General features: G+C 44.2%; 1 protein-coding gene across 1 annotated transcript in view; it reads right to left on the bottom strand.

Moving 5' to 3' along the window:
* Positions 1-1,967: 1,967 nt before the first annotated feature.
* The window catches only part of IRS2 (insulin receptor substrate 2), a 30,647-nt gene continuing 8,416 nt past the window's right edge, over positions 1,968-24,198 (bottom strand). Inside the window, exon 2 of the mRNA XM_082435265.1 lies at positions 1,968-4,422. Within this exon, the coding sequence (XP_082291391.1) occupies positions 4,418-4,422 (5 nt within the window). The 3' untranslated portion in view covers positions 1,968-4,417. The remainder of the gene's footprint in view (positions 4,423-24,198) is intronic.

The following is a 24,198-nucleotide window of genomic DNA, read 5'->3' as shown; positions in this document are numbered from 1 at the left end:
CACATCCGCAAGGATAAAAGAACTTTGCAAAGACAGACCCTTCCCTGGGGTTTGTCGTCCGGTGCCCTCGCAAATTAACTGGCCTCTCTCGCTTTTTTGGGGGAAAACCTGTTTCTGCACACCCCGCAGGACACAGTTATAAACCGAATCTCTAATCTTGCAAAGTCGCTGTGGGCGTGACCACTTCTGGGCATCCTCTGGCCTCGCTGGGTGGTGAAGGTAGGTGGCCTGTGAAAACACTGCGAGAGAGACGGCAACTTTATTAAAACCTTGTCTTCGATTATTGTAACGGGAGGTGCCAATCTCCGCTCCTCAGCACACCCGCAAGTGTTCATTCCATGAGGACAAGGACCGTGCCTCTTGTGTGTTTTCATTTTTTTGGACAGCGTGGACATGTACAGCAGACATCACTGATGGTCATACTAACCAAGATCACAATCATGTGCTAACAACAATGGTATCAGTGGATGAAGAAAATACACAGCCTGGCAATTCTGGATCACCGTGACCCATCACGTGCACTATCTTAAATGTAGGGCAATGGAAACGGCATCACCAAGATCTAAAGAAGCAACGACCCCCTTTGTCTTTCAACAGGCGGCACTGAAGAGCGGAAATGACAAATAAGTCAGATACTGGTAGAGCTCAGGGTTGGACACACAAAGGAATGAACCGCCTGCCCAAGTAGCCTGCAAACTTGCCAAGTGATCTTTACCCTGGGACTCAGGGGCTTCAAGAGGGACTAGCTATGATCCTGCCGGACCCTTGAAGATGGTAACAGCATCACGAGATCACCAGTAGCCAATGTGCATCTTCCAAGCTGACCACTAATGGGTCAGAATCAAACTCTCCCAAAAGAGTGCAGGGGGGGCCTTGAGCCTTCAGCGCGGGATGCCCTGGAACCTAGCATTCTCCTCCAAGTTTATAAATTGGTTTCTGGTGAATAGTTCCAGCATCTACAGGACTTTGAAATAACTCCTCACTTCTTTATTTACAATCAACTTTTCTGGGTAAATACACTCGCCAATTCCTGCCTTGTATGACTCCCTTAGAATGACAGCCCTCTCGTCACTAAAATAGCAGATTTCAGAGATTTTAAACCCTGCAGATCATGCCTTCTTCCCGGTGCCTAACAGGAGCCCCCAGGAACAATCAGTCTGGGCACCCACGGGCCGCACGTCACCGACAAGTTCCCAGATGCCACACAATGCACGCCAGTCTTGTGACTTAAACTCCATCATTTAAAAATCACCTTTTCCCCATCGCTCTGATTTTAATTGTTCAAAAGAGACGACACCCATGTTATTGCATTACTATAATGCCCAGGTAAAGCGGAGGTACAGAAAAACGATTTCTAACAAGGAGGTGAAACCGTCCTTGATGAAAACCAACAGACACCATTTTCGTATCTTTCACCTCCTGAATTGCACCTCTTGGCTCTGCTGACTTGACTGCCACGTGCTCTGGATGTTATCTGTCCCATGCCTGTGTCTCGGGAGCAGGATGGCAGCAAGGACACGGGCACAGGTTCCGGGGCTGTGCTTCTGCGTCCGAGTCCTGGTTCTGCTGCTAATGAGCTCTGTGCCCTCCGGCAGGTCCTTTAACCATTTTGTGCCTCAGTCTCCTCATCTACAAAATGGGATGATTGCCACCACCGAAGGGTGTGAGGGACGATGAAGGAATGAGTACCTGTACAGCACTGAGAACAACATCCAGCACACAGGCAATGATTCTACGTTTGGTGAAGTGAATAAAATATTCTTTCTTTTATTAACACATCGACTTTTCATAAATGTTGTGATGTGTGGGGTATTTTCCGGTTTCCAGAATACAAATATTAAATGAAGAGGTCACACAGTCACAAAGTGTTTTTAAAGAACCAAATTATTTACTTAATGACTACAAACACCAGAAGAGTGGCTTGATGTCAAATTCATTATCCACACAGGAAAAAGCATTCTCCAGGCTTTCTTCATTTCATAAATAATGTATTTTATTGTATTGCATATGGCTATTAAGGAGAGCATCCATGATCATTACAGACTAAATACAATGCACTAGTCTAGTTCCATTGAGTCTGGTTTCCAGCAGTGCCATATAGGCCCTTATATACAGCAAGGACAGTGGAAGACAGCAAGAGAAGGTCAGTCTTTTGTCATATCACAATAGCAAGAAATATATTTAACATCTTGATCTCCAGAAACAATACGTACCCCAAAAGAAAACACTGTTTAATAACTGTTAAAGTTTATATAGCAAAAAATATTTTAAATTTAAGGTAAGTCAGGCAAAATGTACAAAGACCCAATATACATTGTGAAGTTTTAACAAACATAACATTTATACATTTTGGTTCCATTCTGTAAACTAAATTAAAAATGTAAATATTGCATATGCCTTTTTTTTTTTTTTGAAATGTACAGGATAGAAGAAAATTTAGTATATTATCAACTTTTTACTTCGCTTGTTTAAAGTTGCAGGAGGAACATGGCAGGACCACGCGAAGGATGGGGAGCTACTTAAATACGAGTCAGACACTGCAATCAGCAGCGCCCATGTTCAGTCCTATCTACGGGGGGTGGGGGGTGGTTTCCATAGCAACTCCATCCATCCCGAGTCCCAAAACTAAACCAAAACTTTAGGACATTTTATACATTTTAATAAAGTCTCTCTATATTACACACTGAAAATGACCATCAAGCTAACATTGTATAGCTTATGCACTGTTGTGCTGTGTGATTCTCTAGAAAAGTGAAACTTGGAAAATGCTCAGGGCGATCACTTTACATTCAACTTTGTCTTGCGGTACAATCCTCTGTTCTAAAAGGTCAGCATGGCAGGAGAAAGACTTTTGCATTGCGATTAAATATATGTTTAAGACATTGAATTTTTTGGTCTTCCTCTAGAAAAGCCTCATTTTATGAATGCATTATTCTATAGTGATATCTATCTATATATTTATATATATTTTTCTCCCCCCCCCACAAAAAAAAAAAAAAACCCAACTCGTATCTCCAATGAATTCGTGTAACATCTACAGGACTCTCAGAGAAGAGGCACTGGGGACCCAGCCACGGGAGGGAGACTCTAGAGCTCCCCCAAGGTGTCAAGGCAGCAGAGAGATGACGTGACATCCTGCAGGTCAAGGGCAGCAGTTTTCCCTGACACCCGCGATAACTGCCACCACACTGATATTTTCAGCACACTGAAAACATGTAAAATAGGGGTAGCCTTGTCAGGAATTTTTTTCACAAGTGACATGTACTGTAAGATTGTTTTTCTTCTTCTTTGTCTATTAATAACACAGGGGCCAGAATGCCTCTTTTATCAGTTCCTTTCCTTTTTTTTTTTTTTTTTTGTGTCTGTGTGTGTGTGTGTTGCTGTTGTTCAGGGCAGCCTCGTTGCCAGACACACAATAGCATCATAGTAAAGATAATACATTTTAAAAGAAATCTGCCAAACCCTTGACCAGTCTTGAACCGCTAGCATGCCTATGTGAATTTTTGGTTAGAGAAATGCAAGCTCAAGATTAAGGATAGCAGAGACGTTTGAGCTTGTACATAGGATCAAAGGCGTTTGCAATTTGAAGTACCTACATAAACATCTACAGAGAGAAGATTAAACAAGTCTGTTAAAGGTAAAAAGAGATACTCACCCCCTTCCCAGACCCTGCCCCTCCCACCCCCCATCCCCCAATACAGTTGATGGTTTTCCAAAGTAGGTTGCTTCAGTTACATATAATAATTATTATTTATCCATCCATCTTCAAAGTCCAATCTCAAATTTCATCTCTGTTGGGAAACGTCAGTCCCACACTGGGCTCTGTCTGTGAGTAAACACGCAGGTACCTGGGTTGTAATCTGGCAAGCAGCTGTGTACCGGGCCTGTTTGATACGGCAGGTGACCGCGCTGGGGACCCAGGGCAGAGGTACCCAGGGGTCCTGCCGGCCCCTGACCACGCCGATCTGGCTTCACCTGGAACTGAGGTAGGACGGTGGTAGTTTTGAGAGGATGCCAGTAAATACCAGATTTTACCACTTTAATGCGAATTGGTAGAATCTCCTAGCATGCTGAGGGATATATCTGCTTTGCCAAAATGAAAGTTAAGGAGAAATTAAGACACTGGCCACAACGGAAAAGGCCGATGAAAACGTCCAATTTTCTTGTGAATCACTCCTTCCGCTAATTTTGTCGAAAAACAAAACACAACACAACCAGCACAAGGATGAATGCCCCCCTGTGGGAACGAGGGATAGAGAGGTGGTTCCACGTCTAATCCAGATGCGTCCACACACGGTAATCGCTCAGATTCAAAAGGAAATTGTGAGCAGCTTCAGATTTTAAAAAAATGCGGAGCATCTTCTTTTCATGTTTTTCTCTGATGTGTGCCGTCACGGGGATAAAGCCAGACAGATCTTCACTCTGAAAGAGGAAGGAAAGAAGTCAGCGGGCCTGCTGGGCACACAGAGCCATCCTGTTGCGGGAGACAAGGTCCCTCTTAACCCACCTTCACCATCTGTGTCCCTTTCAGGCAATGATCCACTTTGGGAAGCAAACTTTTACTCATTCCGTTTTCCAGAGACAAGTGCAATGAGTAAACTCCCCTTCGGTTTCCCCAGAAGCAGGGCGACTGGGTTTACAGTGAGTTGTGAGATCCGTAAAGTGAGGTGCACATTTTCAATGCAAGAAAACCATTCACGATTCTACCTTTGGGAGAGAGGCTGAGCGACCTGGCAACGGCCCCTTAAATGCCCAGGTCTCAGTTCTGCGTGTGGACAGAGTGGGGAGAAACCACTGCCTTCCTCACAGGGCTGCGGAGAGGATGAAAACCACGCCGCGTGTCACCGCGTGTTCTCAGCTACACGGATAATGCAAACGGGGGTCACGGTAAGAAAGTGGGAGAAGGAATACGTTCACACTTCCGCCCTCGGAAAACCCTTCTCACTGGCTGCTTTACCCTGTTGCTAAAACGACCCAAGATTCAAAAATAAGCCCCCGTTACACACCCCCTTCCTCTGCCCTTGGGCGGAGCCAGCAGGACCCTCAACAGCTTCAACTGCTCCCCTCCTTCTGGGCTGAAAGATCAAACCTCCTTAACTTTTTCCCAGTCCCCAGTGTTTTCAGCATATTTTTACTGGATGTGTTTGTCCCTTTAGAGGACACACCAACTGGAGAGCTTGACATTTCACAGCACACTGCCTTTTTTTTCCTTTTAAGCCTCTTGGCTTTTAAACAAAAATGCCAAGTTGTTCATCACTCCCCATGCTGGTGACTACTCGGTCACATGCGTGCCCGGTGGGTCACGCCCCACCGTAAACACCACAGTGTCTTCCTTTGCAGCTGTAGTTCCTTAACCTGCACCTCTGAATATTCCTCTAAAATCACTCAGGAATTCTGTGCTCGGCTCTCACCACACTCCTGGATTTGCTTTTTTTTTGCGTGTCTACTTCTTTTCTGTTCATCTTGAGTTCAGAGGACTAATCCCAGCAAGAGAGAAATTTCCAGTATCCCACAGCCAAGCGTGAGCACCTGCCCTGTAGCCAGGCAGTACCCAAACAAGAGCCTGTGTAGACACGTGCTGTCTACACACAACATAAACGCTGTAGCTTTTCATGACTTTCTCCAAAGTTCCCTACAATGTGACATTTTGAGGCAGTGCCACTTTATTATTTTTAAAAAAGCTTACGTCCTTTAAGAAATTTAACAATAAACTGTTCAGCACATGAAACTTAATGGAGAACAGGGTCCCAAAGTTCCTCCGAAGGGAAGATGTGTCTCCAGCTATTTTATTCATTATTGTGATTTCTGGTCCTAAGAGACTCTGGTGAGAGCCTGAAGGTTCGTGTCCCTTAAATACAGGCATTTGCTAAAATCCACCTACACTTGAGTCTCACCCTAAGTGAGTTTGCATTTTGTCTCTCAGGCCCTGACTGTGAGAAGAATCTGACGGCCCCACTAGAGGTAGTACTACCCTGTGGGTCCACTTTCAGAAGGTTTCTATTCAGAGTTCATTGTATTTTTACACTAACGATTAGCTAAATGTACCTAATTGTCTCCTGTTAACGCTAAAACCCCATTACCTTGAAAACAGCTAAGCAAGTAAATTCTTTAATCCCTCAAACTCAAACACACAGAGTTAATTATTGCTGAAAAACTTACATTCCTTTACTGCAAACTCATAGGGCCATGGACATTTTTGCTCTGTTTTTAAGGATGCTTTATTGCTATGAAATAACTATCATTAGACCGTCATGAGCTCTAATCAAGTTGAACGTGTAACTTCATTTTTTTGAAGTACAAACAACACAATTGTCAAAACCTTATTAATTTCTAAGCATTAGCATTATGAAAGGAAAGAGCTGCTAAGAAGCAAGGAAAAAATTCATGCATTTATTCACACAATGACCTTTCAACATTATTTCCAATTCTGCTCCGGTGCAGGGCCTCTGTGAGGCACATGGGAGAATGATGAGGAAGAGAATGGGAGTCACATGACAGCTGTTTTCTGGGCAGGGAAGGAAGCAACTCTTTCAAAGGTGCGCTGCCCTCTGCAAACACCTGCTTGTGAAGGATGCCCGACTGCAGTTACCAGCAAAGGGAGAAGAAAGCTCTTCCAAGGGCACAAGAGAGAGTCAGGCTGTCGGCCACCCAGTGATGCAACTCGATGTGGGGACAGTAAGGAACGTGGTTCCCTAAGATGCTGAGCCGTGGGCCGGGCAGCCCCAGGCTTCCACGGAAGGGAAGGGCCAGGGATGTGGTCCCACACGTGGCCAGGGAGAGCCACGGATGACTGGGGAGGGAGGCTGACCACACACGCGCGTGCACACGCATGCACACTCACACACACAGGTGCCATCACAGGGAGAGGGATTCGTTCACGGCACGTGGGAAGGACGTGAGCAGCCTTAGGCCAAGGAGACCAGAAAGAGGACGGCCACCAGCTCAGAGACAGACGTCTGGGCGAGAGCTGTGCAGTGCTTCAAACACATATCTAAGTGTATAGATGTGCCCTGGAGCCAACACATCGACCCAACGTGGATGCAATCTCTCTCCTACTGGGTCAGATAACAGTGGCCTTGCACGGACGCCTCAAGGCAGAGCGCCTCCGCACGGCCCCGGGAACTTCAGTCCATGCCACCCAAGTCACCTGCCACTGAAACCTCTGGGGTTCACCCCCAGCTCACGGGGAGATCCTCCCACACACACCCCGGCAAGAATCCTGACCTAGGGTCATCAGGAGGGGACCACTCGGGGATGGTGCCTGGGATACAGGGCTCAAGGGCGCCAAGCAAGCAGGCTCTCTGCGGCCAGGCGAGCGGCCAGCCAGCAAAGCCAGGCCAGCCAGCCATGAACCGCCTCTCACTGCTGTCACTCCATCCTGCATCCCGCATCCCGGGAAGAAGGGGATGGAGGCAGGAGCGGGGGCCTAGGAATGTGAGCCCCCTTTTGCCTTTTATTTAGTTACTTTTAAAGTAAGTTAAATTACCCCTCCCCCTGAAAATTAGTCTGGTTCAGCCAACTAGAAAAAAAAAAATCTTCCAACACTACTAGCCCATCACCCTCAACTGTTAAATATGTATGCTTCGTAACGACGAGATTCCAGCAAAATTTTATTTATTTTATGACCTATGTTAATTCTACTAGAGGCAAAGAACCAATGATTAATTTCACAATTCCTCCACAGTGAATATCATTAAGATGGGAGACATTCTCTGAACTGTGAGGGTACAGGGGCGACACAAAGAAGAAATAAAGGCCAGAAACACGTGTTGCTGGTGAACACAGTTACAGAGTAACATATACACCAGTTCTGAATCTGTTCCTAGACGAAATGCTTCTAAAATAATTTAAATTTATTGATACACATTGCATTTGTGGTATAATTACACACTGTACTGTCTGTAGCTTAGACACTGCTTCATAAAGAAACTCATTCATGGAAAGCATCAATCTAGAGTTACTTGATTAAAAAAAGAAAAAAAACTTTCAGCACAAAGATCGAAGTTGTTCCATATGGCATGTCATGCGGCCCAGCTATCCTTTTCCTTTTCGCTCTGCGACATATGACAAATGACGTTCATATGAGGGATGCAGTCCCTTATGCAGTTATCCTAACTCCCTGGGGACCAGCGCTAATTCCGCCCTTTCTCTTCCATTTAAAAGACCAATCAGAATGCAAATGAGCACGGGTGTTGTCAGCAAAGGCCCCACCTCCAGTTTGCTCTATTTTACAAAAAAAAAAGGAAAGAAAGAAAAAGAAAACAATCACTGAAAAACTCTGTCCTTGAGACCAGTGGGGAAGCTCCCTAGCCACGGAAGGCTCGGACGTCAGAACAGGGCCACATCACACCACCGCCGAGCTGGCCTCCAAGATTGCAAACACTTCAGTGGAAAATGCAGTGAGCATCGGGTCAAGAAGGTTTTAGAAATAAATCGGGTAAATGTGCTCTGGCAAATAAACTCAAGCAGCATTCTGGGAGCATGTTCTGACTCACGGCTCTTTTTTTTAATGATTTCTTATGATTATTTGGGTTTGGATGTAGACAGAGTCACGTGGGGCTCCATGGCACAGCAGGAGGAAACGGGGCCTCGTCTCATGGGCCTTTGGTGAGCAGCAATGGACAAAACAGACAGCAAACCCATGTAGCAGGTACAAATGACTTAATATTTTCAGGCAGATCTGAATAAGAAGCAGTGCAGACACTTATTTGCATGACAAAAATGAAACATTATACTTCTTAAGATTAAAATTTATACTGCTAGTAGCAACTATGATTGAAAAAAAAAATAAACCCTCTGGCGAGCCCAAACATGTCCTTCAGGTCCATTGAGACTTTTTATGTTAAAACACAGAATGACGGGAGAAAATAAACTTTTCTGTTACATGAGAAATTCCTAGAAAAGTCAACCTGATAATTCAGTATCTCCTCACTTTACTAGAAGCAAAAACACTCTTAGAATATACAAAAAAAAAAAAAAGTAAGGTTGGGTGTGATAACAAACAAGCCAGGGATTCTAAGAAAAACGGTTACTTGAACTTTGCAAGTGGAAAAAAAAAATAACTTAAAAGGAAAACATGGAAGCACAGGGTCCCCAGGACAAACGGCCTCAGTAAGTGACTTCACCAACCCGACTTGTGAAAGATTTAGAAGCTTCTTGGAGTTGAGCTCATCATTTCCACTGACAATTAAAATCATTTCATCCTGAATGCTTGTTATTAAAGACATTTCCCAGCATCAAGTTGCAACTTGATGTTAATGACACAACGTGAAACAGGATGAGACAACCAAGTTTTCACGTGAGGCTGGGGTTAATGAAAGGCATCTCTCCTTCTTTAGCTCTTGTTTAATCCTTCACATAAGACCTTGTCTTAATCACCAAAGACTAGAGCAATCAGGTGTCCTAGACTGTTACCGCACTTCAAATTTCCCCCCATTGTCCAAGTTTCACCCACAGCAACCAGCATAAACTTTATAGTGAATAGCCTACACCAACTTTATGTCATAATACTTAAGTATTCATTCCTTTTCTGTTTGTTATTGAAAAGCCTGGTGTGTGGATCCTATAAGCTACCCTTTTATGGCAAGAGTTTTCTAGCATCATCGGAGAAATATTATCATGCCCTAACGCAAACACCCGAGAGGCAAAAATGTCCCTAAATTGCTGGTGAACCCTTCTCTTAAATTATGAAACGTTATACCTTTTCTAAGTAAAAACCAGATGAGGGAGCCTCGGTGACTTGCCCGCTGCTTTGGAGCTGATCAGCAGGAAAAGCGGATCCTTAACTTCTCCCAGAACTTTCCTCACTGCTGCACTGGGGGCCGACAATGCAGCCCCCATTTTTGCAAATAAAAGACGGGAGGACTCGGGAAGGAGTGAGAGGAGGTCTGGAACTTCCATTTGGGTCTTGGAGTTTAAACCTTTACAGGGTACATCAGCTGTTTATAAACTCCCCAAAGACACCGAACCCTGCAAACTGTGCGTTTCTGCTTCGTGCACCTATCTCTCCTGCTGGTCAAGGGGCTGGACCACCTCGGTCCCCAGCATACAGCACATGCCTGTTAGGTCCTTCACGAAGCTCTGACGAGCTAACCAGAAATAAAAACCCATGTGGTTTATGCCATTTCTCATAGGCAGAAAAGCAGAATAAAATCTTCTACAGGAGCACGGAACTTTAGGACTGTCTGAGGCCCAGGAGAAAAGAAAACCTTTGTCATCTCACACGAGAATGGCCTTCTAAGAGAAAGGTCAGCAAAGTACGGCCAAATCGGGTCCTTGCCTGTTTCTGGAAATAAAGTTTTATTGGAACACAGCCACGTTCACTCATTTGGACACGGCTGTGTCTCACTTTAACAGTGGAGCTGAGTGATGGTGGCAGAGACATTGTGTCCCAGGACACGAGGAAGACAAGGAGGGGAAAGAAGGGTAAATTTGTGAAAGTTACAACATATATTTCCATCTGCGTGTTACACCTGGAGACAAATTGATACCCCCTCTGAAAATTATCGGCAGGCTTACGTGCTTCAGAGATGCAATCCCATTGACTTAAAAGCCTGCTATCCTGTTACAGACCCTACTGAGAAGGAGGAAGCAAGTCATAAAATCATTTATGAAGCTAGCACACACTTTAGGAATTAGTTTTCCTTACTCTTGCATTTGATATTCCACGCATAATACCACAGTACCGAATAAATCTGATTATTACTAAATATATCCTATAGTACTACTCCTTCAACTTGAACATAAATAAAGTTATATGCGTTAGATCTGCAATTCAGAAAGGGCCCAAATCTCTCCTCTTGCTTGAGGCATTTGAGAATGTGACTATAAACATTATGTTCCTACCCTCTGAAACAATATTTGGACCAAGTGATGGAACTTGCATTAAAATTGCAAATATCCTATGAACGGTGTAATTCTCCCTCAGGTGTATATTTTTGTACACTATAAAAATGTTTATATTGTGTCTATCTGAGGTTCTCAAATCTAAATATTATAGTTTTGCTATAAATTTAAGGGAATGTAGAATAACAGTTTGTTCAAAATATATCCATCCCCAAATATCCTGTTATGTAGCATTTCAAATGAACCATACTTTCCTTCGAATATTTAAATACTTAAGAGTTGCTACTGGGTTTTCTTCGTTTTATAATTTGATACCTTTTTTGTTTTTATTATTGAAACTGAAATAAGCATTTTCTGGAAGTCTGAAATTATGCCAACTATAACTCAAATCACCTCTAGAATATCACTAATAGGAAACGTACTTATGAGTATAGTTAAAAAGGTTCCTCCAGGAATCTGAAATTTACTCTGGTTTCTACATAATGATAATGCAATAATTTGGAAACGTATTGAAAACGGGATTTGTGAAGTGCTTGTCTGTTATTACAGAAAAAAAAGAAAAAAGAAAGGATTAGAAAAAACGGAGGGAAACATATTGTGACCCACCACCAGCCCAGCCAGTGACCTGAGCTGCCTTGCTGGGCACAGACCCACAGGGCCTGAGCAGCCTCAACCTCCAGACTGTGAGTAAATTCTCTCCCATGGATGCCACCTCCCTAATACGGATGCCAGCATCCTGGCTCGAGGGGAAGAACACACCTTGTGCAGATGGGCACCTGGCCTTTACATTGAGATGCAGGATCTCCCAGCAAAGAGGAGGCCGAGGGCCGCGTCCTTTGCCCCGGCACAGGTGGACACCCATTCCTACCACCGGCCACCTCAGGAGCCTTCCTGGGAGCTCAGGAAGGACTCAGGGCAACCGTCCCCACGGCTCAAGGACATGCGAGTGTGGAGAGCCGCTGGCCTCACCAGAGTCGGGGTCCCCAGGCCCAGCAGGCAGCACCCACCAGGATGTTCCCTGTTAGGAAAATGGGGACATTATTCTTCTGCCCTAGATTTCTCACTGGGCACGGGGAAACTACCAAAAGAGATTTTATGCATACAACATGTAACTCAGTGGTACAAACAGATAATATATATATATACACACACACAAATTGTTTTTTCCACAAACAGTAAGCACGTGCTGCTGGCAGGATGTGCACCTTGGGGTCGATCCTTCTGCCTTCTTCCCGCACCTTTAAATGATGTACACGTGTAAGCACACGCTGTGCTGTGAATGACAAAGCCCTAGGCCGGGCAGCCCTGCGCACTGGGAATCTCTGAGTACACCCATCTGCCATCACGGCTTCTCCTCCATTCAAAACTACACCCATGAATGACATCACCAGCAATTGCAACTTCAAGCAGTAGGTAAACAAACCATGAATGCACAAACACGAGGGCGAAGAGCTCTCGGAAAAAAAATGAATAAACTTGTTTTCATTGGCTAGAAGCAGAACAGAAGCAGAATTGTTTTTTTGGGGGGGGGTAACTCAGAGCCATTTAAAGCTAACAGTTCTCAGACGCTGCCCAGAGCACCCCGCCTGGGGGCTTTCTGCACGCCTCGTGCACGGGGCGCGCGTGTCTCTGCATCACCGAAGAATGCACACTTCCCTCTCCGCATGCACGGCCCGCGAGCAAGATGCCGGAAGCCGGCGGGGCCCCAACTAGGCGGGGCCACGGGGCACAGGACCTCTATTCTCTCGGGGGTCACACGCGGCCGTGCCCCAAAATGCAGAGAGACATTTAAATTCCTCTGTAAATTCCTCTGTGGCCGATGAGAACGATTTACATCCAAATGGAGTGCCCCTGATTGAAATTTCAGGAATGAAAAGTGGAACGTGAGAAGTTACAGACCATCTTTATCAAGTGCATTTGCTAAAAAATAAGGTAGGACAGCAGCAGCCGACAGCCACGCCTTCCCAGGGAAGCAGGGCCAGGCGGACCCAGGTCCCGGTGCCCCAGGCTGCAGACCACCCCCAGCTTCCCCGGCAGGCAGTGCCCGGGCCAGCTAGGTGAAGCCGCCCTGCACGCTCGTTCAGCCCAAATGCTGAAACGTTTTTAATGTCCTTCACAACTTGAGCCTCAGCTGGGGACACCTGCTGAAGAGAACTTATGCAGACTTGTCAGAGCCTAACCTAGACATTGTACTTGCTCATTTGCTGGGAGGGACCCCGCACACCAGGGACCTCGGACCCGGGACTTTCAAAGTGCCGTCGGGAGATCTGCAGAAGCCTGTGGTTGGAAACTTTGGCCCCCAGCCCCTCCTGGAGGGCCCAGGGCCACCAGCTGTCAGACACGGAGCAGGGAGGTGCCTGCCGCTGCCCCCAGGTGGGAAGCCTTCATGCCCGGGGCTGGAGGGCACCAAGTCCCGTCCAGACGGTGACACACAGGGGGACGCTGCTGGGACACCCCTGATCACAAACCCGTCCCATCCTTCCCTCGTCTCCAGGGAGAAGGCAGAGGGCAGGACCAAAATACCCAGCGACACAAAGACAGCTTCCCAAACTGCTGAAGGCTTGGAAAGGTGGGAAACGATCCACTGGGTGTAAAGACGGCATTTCTCACTGATTGACACAAAAACCTTCCCAGACTCCAAAAGCTGGGCAGGGTTTCTCTACGACTTTTAAGAATGGATTTAAAGAAGACATGCCTTCCCAACCACCTCTTTAGGAATCAAAAACACAAACTCCAGACTGAGCAGACGACCACTTGATAGACCACAATGACGCCCAATACATCACACACACAGGCCTCTCCCCTCCAGAAGAGCCGCACGCAGACGGGGATGTCCTGTCCGGAGAGATCATTTCCGCCTTTTCACATTTAGCAGCTTTATGATTTTGGGACACTCGGTCTATATGAATTAACATAAAATAACTTATTTTCTCCATTCTCCTTAGAGGGCAGCTGGCCATTTTGCAAAATCTACTCGTTGTATCAAACTGAACATGAATGGGGCGTAGGCTTCAAAGTGACCTAAACAGCGAGTAAAGAAGCAGAGTAAACTTGCCCTTTCGTTGTAACTTTTACTATATTTACAAATTGGTTGTTTCAATATGCTCACATAAAGAAATATTAATATTTAGCCATTGTCATTCTTTGGAGATAAGCTTGAATTGGATCCTTATTTGACAGTATTAGTATTTTTTGGATTTTGTGGGGGGTTTTTTTGGGCAGGAGAGGGCAAGTGCTATTCACTAGTATTTTTGTCATTGATTTTATTCTCTTTCAACAACCAAAAACTTGAGGGAAACAATTATAAAACTCAAGTGAAAGAAATCAAGTCTAATTCTAAAGTATGAGTGTACAGTATTTCTATGATTTTATTACTTATAATAAAAAGATTTGGAATGTGTAAAAAAAAATTGGTTGTTTCAATATGCTCACATAAAGAAATACTAATATTTAGCCATTGTCATTCTTTGGAGATAAGCTTGAATTGGATCCTTATTTGACTTGCCCATACTTCACACATTTTGCACAGATCTGACAAGACGACGCGTGAATCAAGTTATTTACAAGTCTACGCTAGCAATCTGCTTGTAGGGCGAGGGTGGCAGACATAGAGGGGGAAGCACAGCGCCCCGGCCCGTGTGTCCCCGCTGAGACCTTGGGTGTTGGTCACAAACCTCCCCCCAACGCGAACACGCAGCCTCCCGCCATCCGCCCCTTCCTGCCCTGATTCCTTGCACATCAAATTCTGAAGAATGACTTTAAGAGACCCACGAGCATAAGCGTGTTTCCTAAAATATACACTGGACAGAGAAAATGCAAATTTCACACTTCCCGTCTGGACAAAGTAATAGCAACCCCTATGGGAAGGAATAACTACTAATACAGTCGAAATAAATAATTAGGATGAGATCGTCATTTTTCTCTTGTTCGAATGGATGAGCTTCTTTAAGACACTTCATGCAGGCCATGCCTTCTTTATGTATCTCAGAAAAATTAAGTAAAGCCGAGCCTACGTTCTAAAGGTAGACCTAAACCCATGTCAAGTCCTTAAAGTGACATAAGCTACAAATAGCCACAAAGTCCACGTACTAAGGGTGCGGTTTCTCCACAGACAGGCTAGAAGGAGGGGAGGGTCTTTATACCACACGCGGTACTAGCTTTTCTGGACGCCTTACACCCCTTAACTCCAAGCTCACCCCCATCGGTGCTTTCACGTTGAGGCCCAATCCTCCATGAAATACATGGAATAATGACTTTTCTATCATTTTAGTTTCCCAATCAGCTGATGAGGGAAATCAATTTGTGGCAGAGCCTGAATTTCGGGCTCCTTACTGGAAAGCACACAGTGCGGATGGATGCCCTGGGGAGGGGGAGTTGGGAGTAACTGACCCAGTTTTTCAAAGGAAGCCACTGGGGGTACTGAGAAGACACAGCACCAGGCGGCAGCGAGCGGACCAGAGCAGCGTTCCCTACAGCCTGGCAGAGGCTTCCCTGAGGTCCACTGCTAGACCCCTTCACCCTCGGGTGATTCCTTTAAAAAATACGGGTAAGAGCAAGAACGTTCCCTCCTTGGAGGTTCTGAGGATGAAACACCACCTAAACATGTTATAAGGTGCTTTACAAATACGTCTGTGTAACTGAGCATGTAATTCCACGACTAAACACTTGTGCTTTGATGGCACTGTTTATCTTGTGACAATTTCCCTCTGCCTTCCCCAGTGCAATGACATCTCAGCATCTTCCTTCCCCCCCAGAAACTTTTAGGTCTTTTCACCTTTTATATAATATTTTTGAGAAAGAAAGTCAGGAGCTGACATATACCACACTAAGTGAAAAAAGATGCTATGGAGAAATGATATGAAAAGTTTTTAAACACTTCACATGCTGTTCCAAAGAAACTGTATTTTCCGTCTTCGCTGTTGAACATGCACAAAGTCTTTACAGTGGTTGACCGGGCTCTACACGTCACGGTTCATTGTTAGCTCCTTCTCATCACCTACTACTCTCTCCCTGCTCCCTCTTGGTCAGCTACGCGGGTCTCCTTCTGATCCTGGGACACACCAGCAACTTTCTGCCCCAGGGCCTTTGCACAGTTAGTCATTGTCTTTGCTCATATGGACTCTCCCCCCTACAGGACCTGCTTCCTCTCCACCTTCTCCCTCTCTCTCCCCTGCTTTGTTTTCTGGAGCACTTGTTACCACCTACACCACTTCACGCTCCGAACACATGACAACATTACATTTATTTCCTTGGTTTCAAAGGTGGGCTTGAAGATTCGGTACTTTTGGTTTTGGGTTGTTTGTTTGTTTTTTTTAGCTTGGAAGCCAAACCTCTTTCTTTCTAGCCTGCACTGTAATATTTTTCAAATGGGTGAAATAGTTTTCAAGTATGCAACATGTCACAATTAGCATCTCTGTAATGAAAAGATAAGAAAACGTAACCATTTGGTTAAATCTGAAAGCTGAAGGAAGATCTAACCTTTCCTGCCTCTGTGTCTCCTGCCCCACAGGTCACCTTTCTATCCTCCCAAGGAGCCCTTAAGGCAAGTTCCTGTCATTTCTTTGTTAGCTTTTTCGGGGAAAAACAGATAAAACACACACTTTTTAAAAAGGCTCAGAGCTGCCTGCACGTGGTTTCAGGGGTGTCTTGAGAAAACAGAGCTCTACTTGAAAATTAGTAGGACGTCTGAAAATTAAGCAATTTTGAAGCCTACACTATAAATAGAAATGTGATCACATGAAATGTCTGTGGATCATTTATGAGGGAAAAAACTAACTAAAATCGAAATGCTGACTTCTCACGGACAGGCAGTAGCCCTGAACACATCTTACGTGTGAGTTTCCTCAGCTTTGCAGCTACGGATGCGCAGGGAAAGGTGAGGAGAGCAGGGCTGAGTTCTCGGGAAGCTTCCCATTGCACAGACCACAGGTGAGCATTCTTCTTCAGCAAGAGCTGACGGTGAGCGGGGAAGACTCAGAAGGAATGGGAAAGGGAGTCCACTAACCTAGTGAAGCTTCTGGAATCCGAAGCCAACAGCAAAGACAGCGCACACAGAGAAATACTGGGAGTTCTGAGGCGAGGCTACCCAGAGCTCAGAGAGGCTGACAGCTCGGAGCCGGGGCCCAGCAAGATCAAACCTGTGGTTTCTCAGAGAAGAAAACGGATGTGGAAATTCCACTTCATTGGATGGACCCCAAGTGTCTAGGGGGGGCTGGGGGCACTACACGTTTGAGTGGCTCCACCAGCCTTTTCCAGCAAGGACACCTGCAGTCCCAGCAGGGACAGCCTATCCTGTGTCTTTGGCCAAGAACGGCTCAAGAATAAATTCAAAGATGAATTCTGAACATTCCAGCCGAACAGCACGGACTCCAGACTCATGAAGATGCATGCTTATCACCCAGAGTTATTCTAGGAACTGAGTTAAATGCTCCACGCCAGGGAAACTTGGGTATTTTACTGCAGTGCTTATTTCATTGAGAACTAAGTCTACTCATAAACCAGCACTACCCACAAGCTAAACCGCAAATAACAGTAAGAAGTAAAACAGAATTGGGCTTCCCTGGTGGCGCAGTGGTTGAGAGTCTGCCTGCCAATGCAGGGGACACAGGTTCGAGCCCTGGTCTGGGAAGATCCCACATGCCGCGGAGCAACTAGGCCCGTGAGCCACAACTACTGAGCCTGCGCATCTGGAACCTGTGCTCCGCAACAGGAGAGGCCGCGATAGTGAGAGGCCCGCGCACTGCGATGAAGAGTGGCCCCCGCTTGCCGCAACTAGAGAAAGCCCTCGCACAGAAACGAAGACCCAACACAGCCATAAATAAATAAATAAATAAATACTTTAAAAAAAAAAAAAACGGAATTAAGACCTGTCCGTGCTACCGCATGTTTACAATTTTGATTATGACACTCAGCACCAAGATGTCATTCTATCAATATTTGGAAGGTACTGTAAACTTTCAACTTGAAAAGAAAATGTTCATTTCAAAAATTTGTCAAAATAAATAAAATCGAAAGAATGTTTCAAAATTCATGAATGTTTGTATTTATAGAAGTGGGTCAATATTTCATATCGAATATTTCCACACCGTTCATTATTAAAAGTTTAAATTTTTTTTGTTTATTCAACCAGTTAAAGTGAGTTTTCTGAAACTGACTGAGATAAATGTCCACTCCTGGCTTTATAATATCCTAGAGAAAGAAGAAATACAGATTTTGCAGTTTTGCAACTAAGATATTTTGCGAAAACGCACCTAAATATTTTCAGCTGAACTGTGCGTTTCTTAAAAGTCTAATTGGTGAAGTAAGAAGAGTTCTTTGTATTAGTGTCACCAAACTTATTTGATAAAGTATTTGTTTAAAAAATTTGATCTAAATATAACTGGAAGAGCTTATGAGTAGCTCATGCATGTGTTTTGTTTCATTTGCATAATTACCAAAAGTATTATTTTAGGTCCCTTTCATGCTGGAAAACACTTTTTAAATTACCTGCATCACATAAGAATAAAACACAAGCAGGACACCACCACAAATCACAGTAGCAAATTCTCTTTTAAAAAAATGCATCCAGGGCTTCCCTGGTGGCGCAGTGGTTGAGAGTCTGCCTGCCAATGCAGGGGACACGGGTTCGAGCCCTGGTCTGGGAGGATCCCACATGCCGCGGAGCAACTGGGCCCGTGAGCCACAACTACTGAGCCTGCGTGTCTGGAGCCTGTGCTCCGCAACAAGAGAGGCCGCGATAGTGAGAGGCTCGCGCACCGCGATGAAGAGTGGCCCCCGCTTGCCGCAACTAGAGAAAGCCCTCGCACAGAAACGAAGACCCAACACAACCATAAATAAATAAATAAATAAATAAATAAATAAAATTAAAAAAAAAAAAAAAATGCATCCAGGCTGTGGTATAAGAAACGGACCACTTTCCCCTTCTAGGAATTCTTGTTGCCCGAGTAGTTCAGGAGCTCTGGCTGTACGTGCATCTCTGATTTTCAAACAAAATCAATGTGCACAACAACCTCAAGTCCATGCCCTGTTTAATCCTGCTTACTGCCTGGAGTTTCTAAAGTACTATATGCACAGTTTTTAAACCTAGTAAGAACGTCCTGGCCTGTTTCCAAAACTTCTCCCCCACCTCACAATTCCCTCCATCCATCCGTCCATCCATCTAGCCATCCATCCATTCACCCACCCACCTCGGGCTCCGGAAGCCCTACAGGAAGAAAGAAGCAGGGGACCACAGGGGGCCTGAGCTGGGCCTGGCAGGGCAGAAAACAGCTGCGTCACTCACATGATGGGTTGGGGCAGCTTCTACGACAGACCTGGGGATCCACGGGCATCAGACGGTCACTGACCTCAGCCTCTATTTTCAGTTGCTTTCCATCACCAGCACGGGGCCGGGCAGCCAGAGGTCCGTCCCCGGTCTTCCGGGGAAGACAAGTTTTCAAAGAAGGGATCCAGACCTCATCCAGGGAAAGACTACCGGGTTTATTTACAAACACTCCCCATATAGCATATCAGCATCTTTATTTCCGTCGCTTTCCACCTAACTGGGTAAGTGCTCCACAGAGCCAATGCCCCAAGACAGGGTCCTCTGAACTTTGCTTTCTTCTTATCCTGAGAAGCAGTTTCGTCACTCCATTCATTCCTGATAGGGGGACAAGCATTCCCGTTTTGTTATCCTGCGCCGCTGGCCGACAGCGATGCCGGGTGGATTACTGGCGCGCGTGGCTTCTCATGGCAGGCGTGTGGCCCTGAGGCCGCCGTCTGCTAGGAAGGAAGTGCTCTCTCTGCGGATGCTGGAGAGGCTGGCAGCTCGTGTAAACACAGCCCTGAACCATTCCCCATAGCACAAGGCTATAGATTTCCCGACCACGTTTTTTCAAACATGGATAGCTGTTGTGTGAACTGTTATGTCTGTTTATATCTTCTTTTATGCCTTTCAAAGGGGGGTTAGAATCACATCTTAGGAAGGCAGTGCCTTCTGAAAAACCATTTCTCATCCCATAACAATGAAGTTACAAGTTTTTTCTCGGAAAAAAATAAAAGATCTTAAAAACAAGAAGGGCACTGGTGAGATAATCCACTCCCCAGAAGATCACCACCTAGCAACCACTGATTATTCATGGGTCCTTAGGCAAATTCTAAAATTGTTCGTTTTCAAATAGACTCATGATCAAATAGTGATGACTCATCATGAAACAGTTTCTTAGGAAACTGCTAATGGCCTTATTCACAATGACGAGTACAGGATATTTCACTTAGAGAAGAAATGCATCTTAAGGACCCCTCAAGGAATGACTGAAAACACAGCCCCATTAGATGTCAGATCAGTGGCCCAGGATGACCCACTGATAAAGAAAAAGGACTTACCTTTTCCCAGATCATAGAGGCCTTTCTATTTGAATTATCCCAAGAATGTTCTTTCTTCCTCTTCTCTGTTTTTGTTTTTGTTTTTTAACACAAGTAAGCATATGATCTTTAATGCTTGCCAGGCCTTCACCCTTCTGCCACATCGGAAAACACTGCCCACATGGGCATCAGTAGCCTATTTCTCTAAACTTACAGCATTCTTCCTTATTCAAGTGTCTGCTTTTCTCTAGTTCTGTCCACCGGCATACCTTGTAGTATACGCATGAAGCAATTTCCTGCAAGGCTCCAAAATAAAAAGACAAATAGCACTTCTACAAACAATAAATCATTCTAGAGGGAACAGGCCATATCCTAGGAGAAAGGTATTCATCTCCACACAAAGGCCCACAGAGACAGAGCAAACCCTATTCTTTCCTGATAATATTTACAAACATCTCTACCCACTAATTAAATCAGTGACCTTGGAAAAGACGCCCGACCTCCCTCAGCCTCTGTTTTCACAACCTTAAAATGAGTTACATTAGAAGGATGGTTCTCAACTCCTCTCCCTCAAAACGACCTTGTATTTTTTTTTCCGTCACCACTCTGTGTGGAGAGAGTTTTCAAGTATTTGGTGTTGCAGGGGGTGGTATCTTATCAAGTACAATATACAGTTTGCTTTACTAAAACAAAGACAGCTGGAGGAATATAAGTTTTCCAACTCTGCAGACCACTGGAAGTCCAGGAAGAGAGCCTGGGAACCCCCAGAAGAGACGACCAACCAACATTTTGATTCAGCTCTAAAATTCACCAACATCACGAGAGCTTTGAAAACAACGTCGAATCCTGAACTCTTCAAACTGGCAGGTGTGGAAACCAGTTTGAAAAATGAGGGGGACTTCCCTGGTGGTCCAGTGGTTAAGATTTTGCCTTCCAATGCAGGGGGTGCGGGTACGATTCCTGGTCAGGGAGCTAAGATCCCACATGCCTCGCGGCGGGGCCAAAAAACCAACACACAAAACAGAAGCAATATTGTAACAAATTCAATGAAGACTTTAAAAATGGTCCATATCAAAAAAAACAGAAACAAAAAAAAGAGGGAGCTTTCTGAAACTAACATAACCTTGTAAATCAACTGTACAATAAAAATTTAAAAATAAAATAAAATAAATTTTTAAAAAATGAGGGAGCTTTCCTTTATTGTCCAGTCTTCCTGCTTAGCTCTCCCCATCTTACTCTGAATGAATAACGCGTGGAAGAAAAGAGAGGGAAATTAAGTAACTGCCACCAAGTGAAATAAAAACCCAACTGTTAACTTGAAAGCTGCCTAAGGCCGATCTACAGTAAAATCCCAAGGTCACTATTGTATATGAGCTTCCAAAGTAGACAGTGTGTAGGACTTGGATAAAATGGGATATAAAATAAAGAGCACTGGTAAAACAGCATCTTCGTGTGGTTCAACCCACCACTACCCTTTTCTGTCTCAGGGATTCCCGGGCAAGTCACTGGCACCCTCTAAGCTGCACGTTCCTCGTTCCAAAAATGGAGATCCAGGCGGCCCGCCTATGACACAGGGCTTTTGGAGCATTACGTGAGACTTTATGTATGAAAATGTCTTAACGCTATAAAGTGAAAAAAAAAATACTTTTTGGATTTTAAACACTTCTTTTGATTGAAAGGGGAGAGGGGCATGCAATTATCTTTCAATATTGATCAGAATAATGGTTACGTTTCCATCATCTCATCAACTTTAGTAGCATTCTTTCAAAATCATTCATGTCCACCAAGTTGTGGGGATTGTTAGTTACACTTATAATTTGGAGGCAAAAGATGGGTGGATTTAAGTAACTACTTTTGAATTTGCATAGAGAAAGCACTATGTTGCATTCATAACCATTAAAGATTATGCACTGATTCTATGCAAAAGTGTAAGTCATTCTTGATCTATACATATGGATTTTAAGGTAATCATTAAAATCACTAATATAACGAACTCTATCATAACACCTATTTTTTTCACGTTGGAAAGATTGGAATTTAGTACTATACCCTAATAACTCACTCAAGCAGTTGTACTAAGAATACCATATGGATAGATTAAAGTAACAGTAAAACTATAGTTATACTTAAGGTTATAAAGTTTTAACACGATCAGAGAACACATTATTATTCAGTATTGGAGCTTCAATTATGAACATAATATCCACATTCAGCCTCTTGGAGCACAAGTGGATGAGATATTATGAAACTACACACACACACACATCACCCCCAAATAGTAATTATTTATTTCCCCCAAATTTGGTACTCTTTAAAATTGATACTAAAAAGCCCAGTATTTACAAAATGCTGTACATGTAATCACTCATCTTCAAGGTATATTATGGATCACAATATTTGACCAAATATTCCAAATTTCAGTAAAAGCACCTAAGCAAATCTCGTCTCTGGACATAAATATCACGTATGGCATAAGAAAACTGGGCCAAGTCTGAAGACACTTTTGCCTGATCAACTTTTACAAAGTCTCTGGACAGGTAAAAGCAACTTGATACAAATTTGATATTTCCTAGTCCAATAGAAAAGACATCCTGGGCCACCAACTTAACCATTGTATCATTTGTAAAAGTGCAGCCTGTAAGTCTTAACCCAATTCCATTTCAGCAGAATGCAATGAATTCAGTTCTGATGCAATGAATTTCAATTAAATGAGACGGCCAAGCACAGAAGTATCTTGTATTATTCGCACCCACAGAGCAAAATGCTAGTGTCCAACATAGACTCCAGCTCTCTCTATTCACACTTTCTTCTGTGCCCGTTATTTCAGCGCACAGTTAATGTAAGTCTCTGCAGCCATCTAGAAAGAAATGGAATAATCAGGAGCAATTATCAGCCTCAGCATTTCCTCGGTCTTGAGTGATGACTTCACCAGTTCTCTTCAGAAAAAAATCTACCACTGAACTCTGTCTACAACAATCGACCTTGAGTGATTCAGAATAATCTCTGCCACCTTGAAGAATACGTTCAAACTAATGAAATTAACACAGAAAGAATCTTCCCATTGAAATGTGGCTATTCTCACAAAACCTACCACCTGATCGATAACATGTTTATAACCGCTGATCTTGGAGGTTCAGAAAATTCCGTTTGGCGGATGAGAATGCCAGCATTCAAAGGCCTTGCCCAACTTGTACGGAAACATGCATTCTGCTCATGTCTGCAGTAGATAAAGTCTGCAGAGAATTCACCTATTACAGGAGCCCCAAGTGAAGACCGGGCTGTGGGGAAGGGCACGGAGGTCCCCTTCCCTCTGAGTTTCCCCAACTTGGTGTACTTGGCAAAGCAGATAAAGGAGTCAAGGTACATTTTCCCTTAAGTTTCTGAGGTGAAATGGGAACACCTGATTCTGTGCTACCCAAAAAAACAAAACAAAAAACCCTCTCCACTTGCCAAATCTGATACCAAAAGTTAACCGGCTCCTGGGACTCTGCTTCTACAGAAAACGCATTAGTGGGAATTTTAACAGAAAACCCATTATCCCTGTGCTGGTCCTGAAACTTTCGCAAGTTCTTTTCAGAATGAGATTCATTTTAATACTAAGAGTTCTAAAGAAAATAAAGCATTAATTACCTATGAAAATGCCTCTTCTGGGGGTTAGTGGGCCTGTGGAAGAACAAAAGAATCAAACGCTAGAGGTTTTCCTACCCAGTTTGACAACCAGACAAATCAAAACAGGGCAGGAGTGATCTAAATCAACCCTGAAGAGTGAAGCCCCAGGCCAAACAATGGCCAATTCAGCAACTAAAAGTTTAAAGGTTCTGTTCTTCTCATAAGGCATCCCATATTAAAAGCAACACTGTCAATTTTAAAAAGCCTATATTCCGGTTACGCATTTTCATCTTGACACTATCTCTTATAACCACGTGGCAAAAGGTCATTAGAAAGTACGGTCCTGATACAGTTTCAGGATCAGAATGCTCTTTTCCTTAATTGTTGTTTTACTATGTAATT

This window comes from Balaenoptera physalus (genome assembly GCF_965194825.1).
Source record: "Balaenoptera physalus genome assembly, chromosome: 18".
In the NCBI taxonomy this organism is placed as follows: Eukaryota; Metazoa; Chordata; class Mammalia; order Artiodactyla; family Balaenopteridae; genus Balaenoptera; species Balaenoptera physalus.
This window is presented reverse-complemented; position numbering and strand designations above follow the sequence as displayed.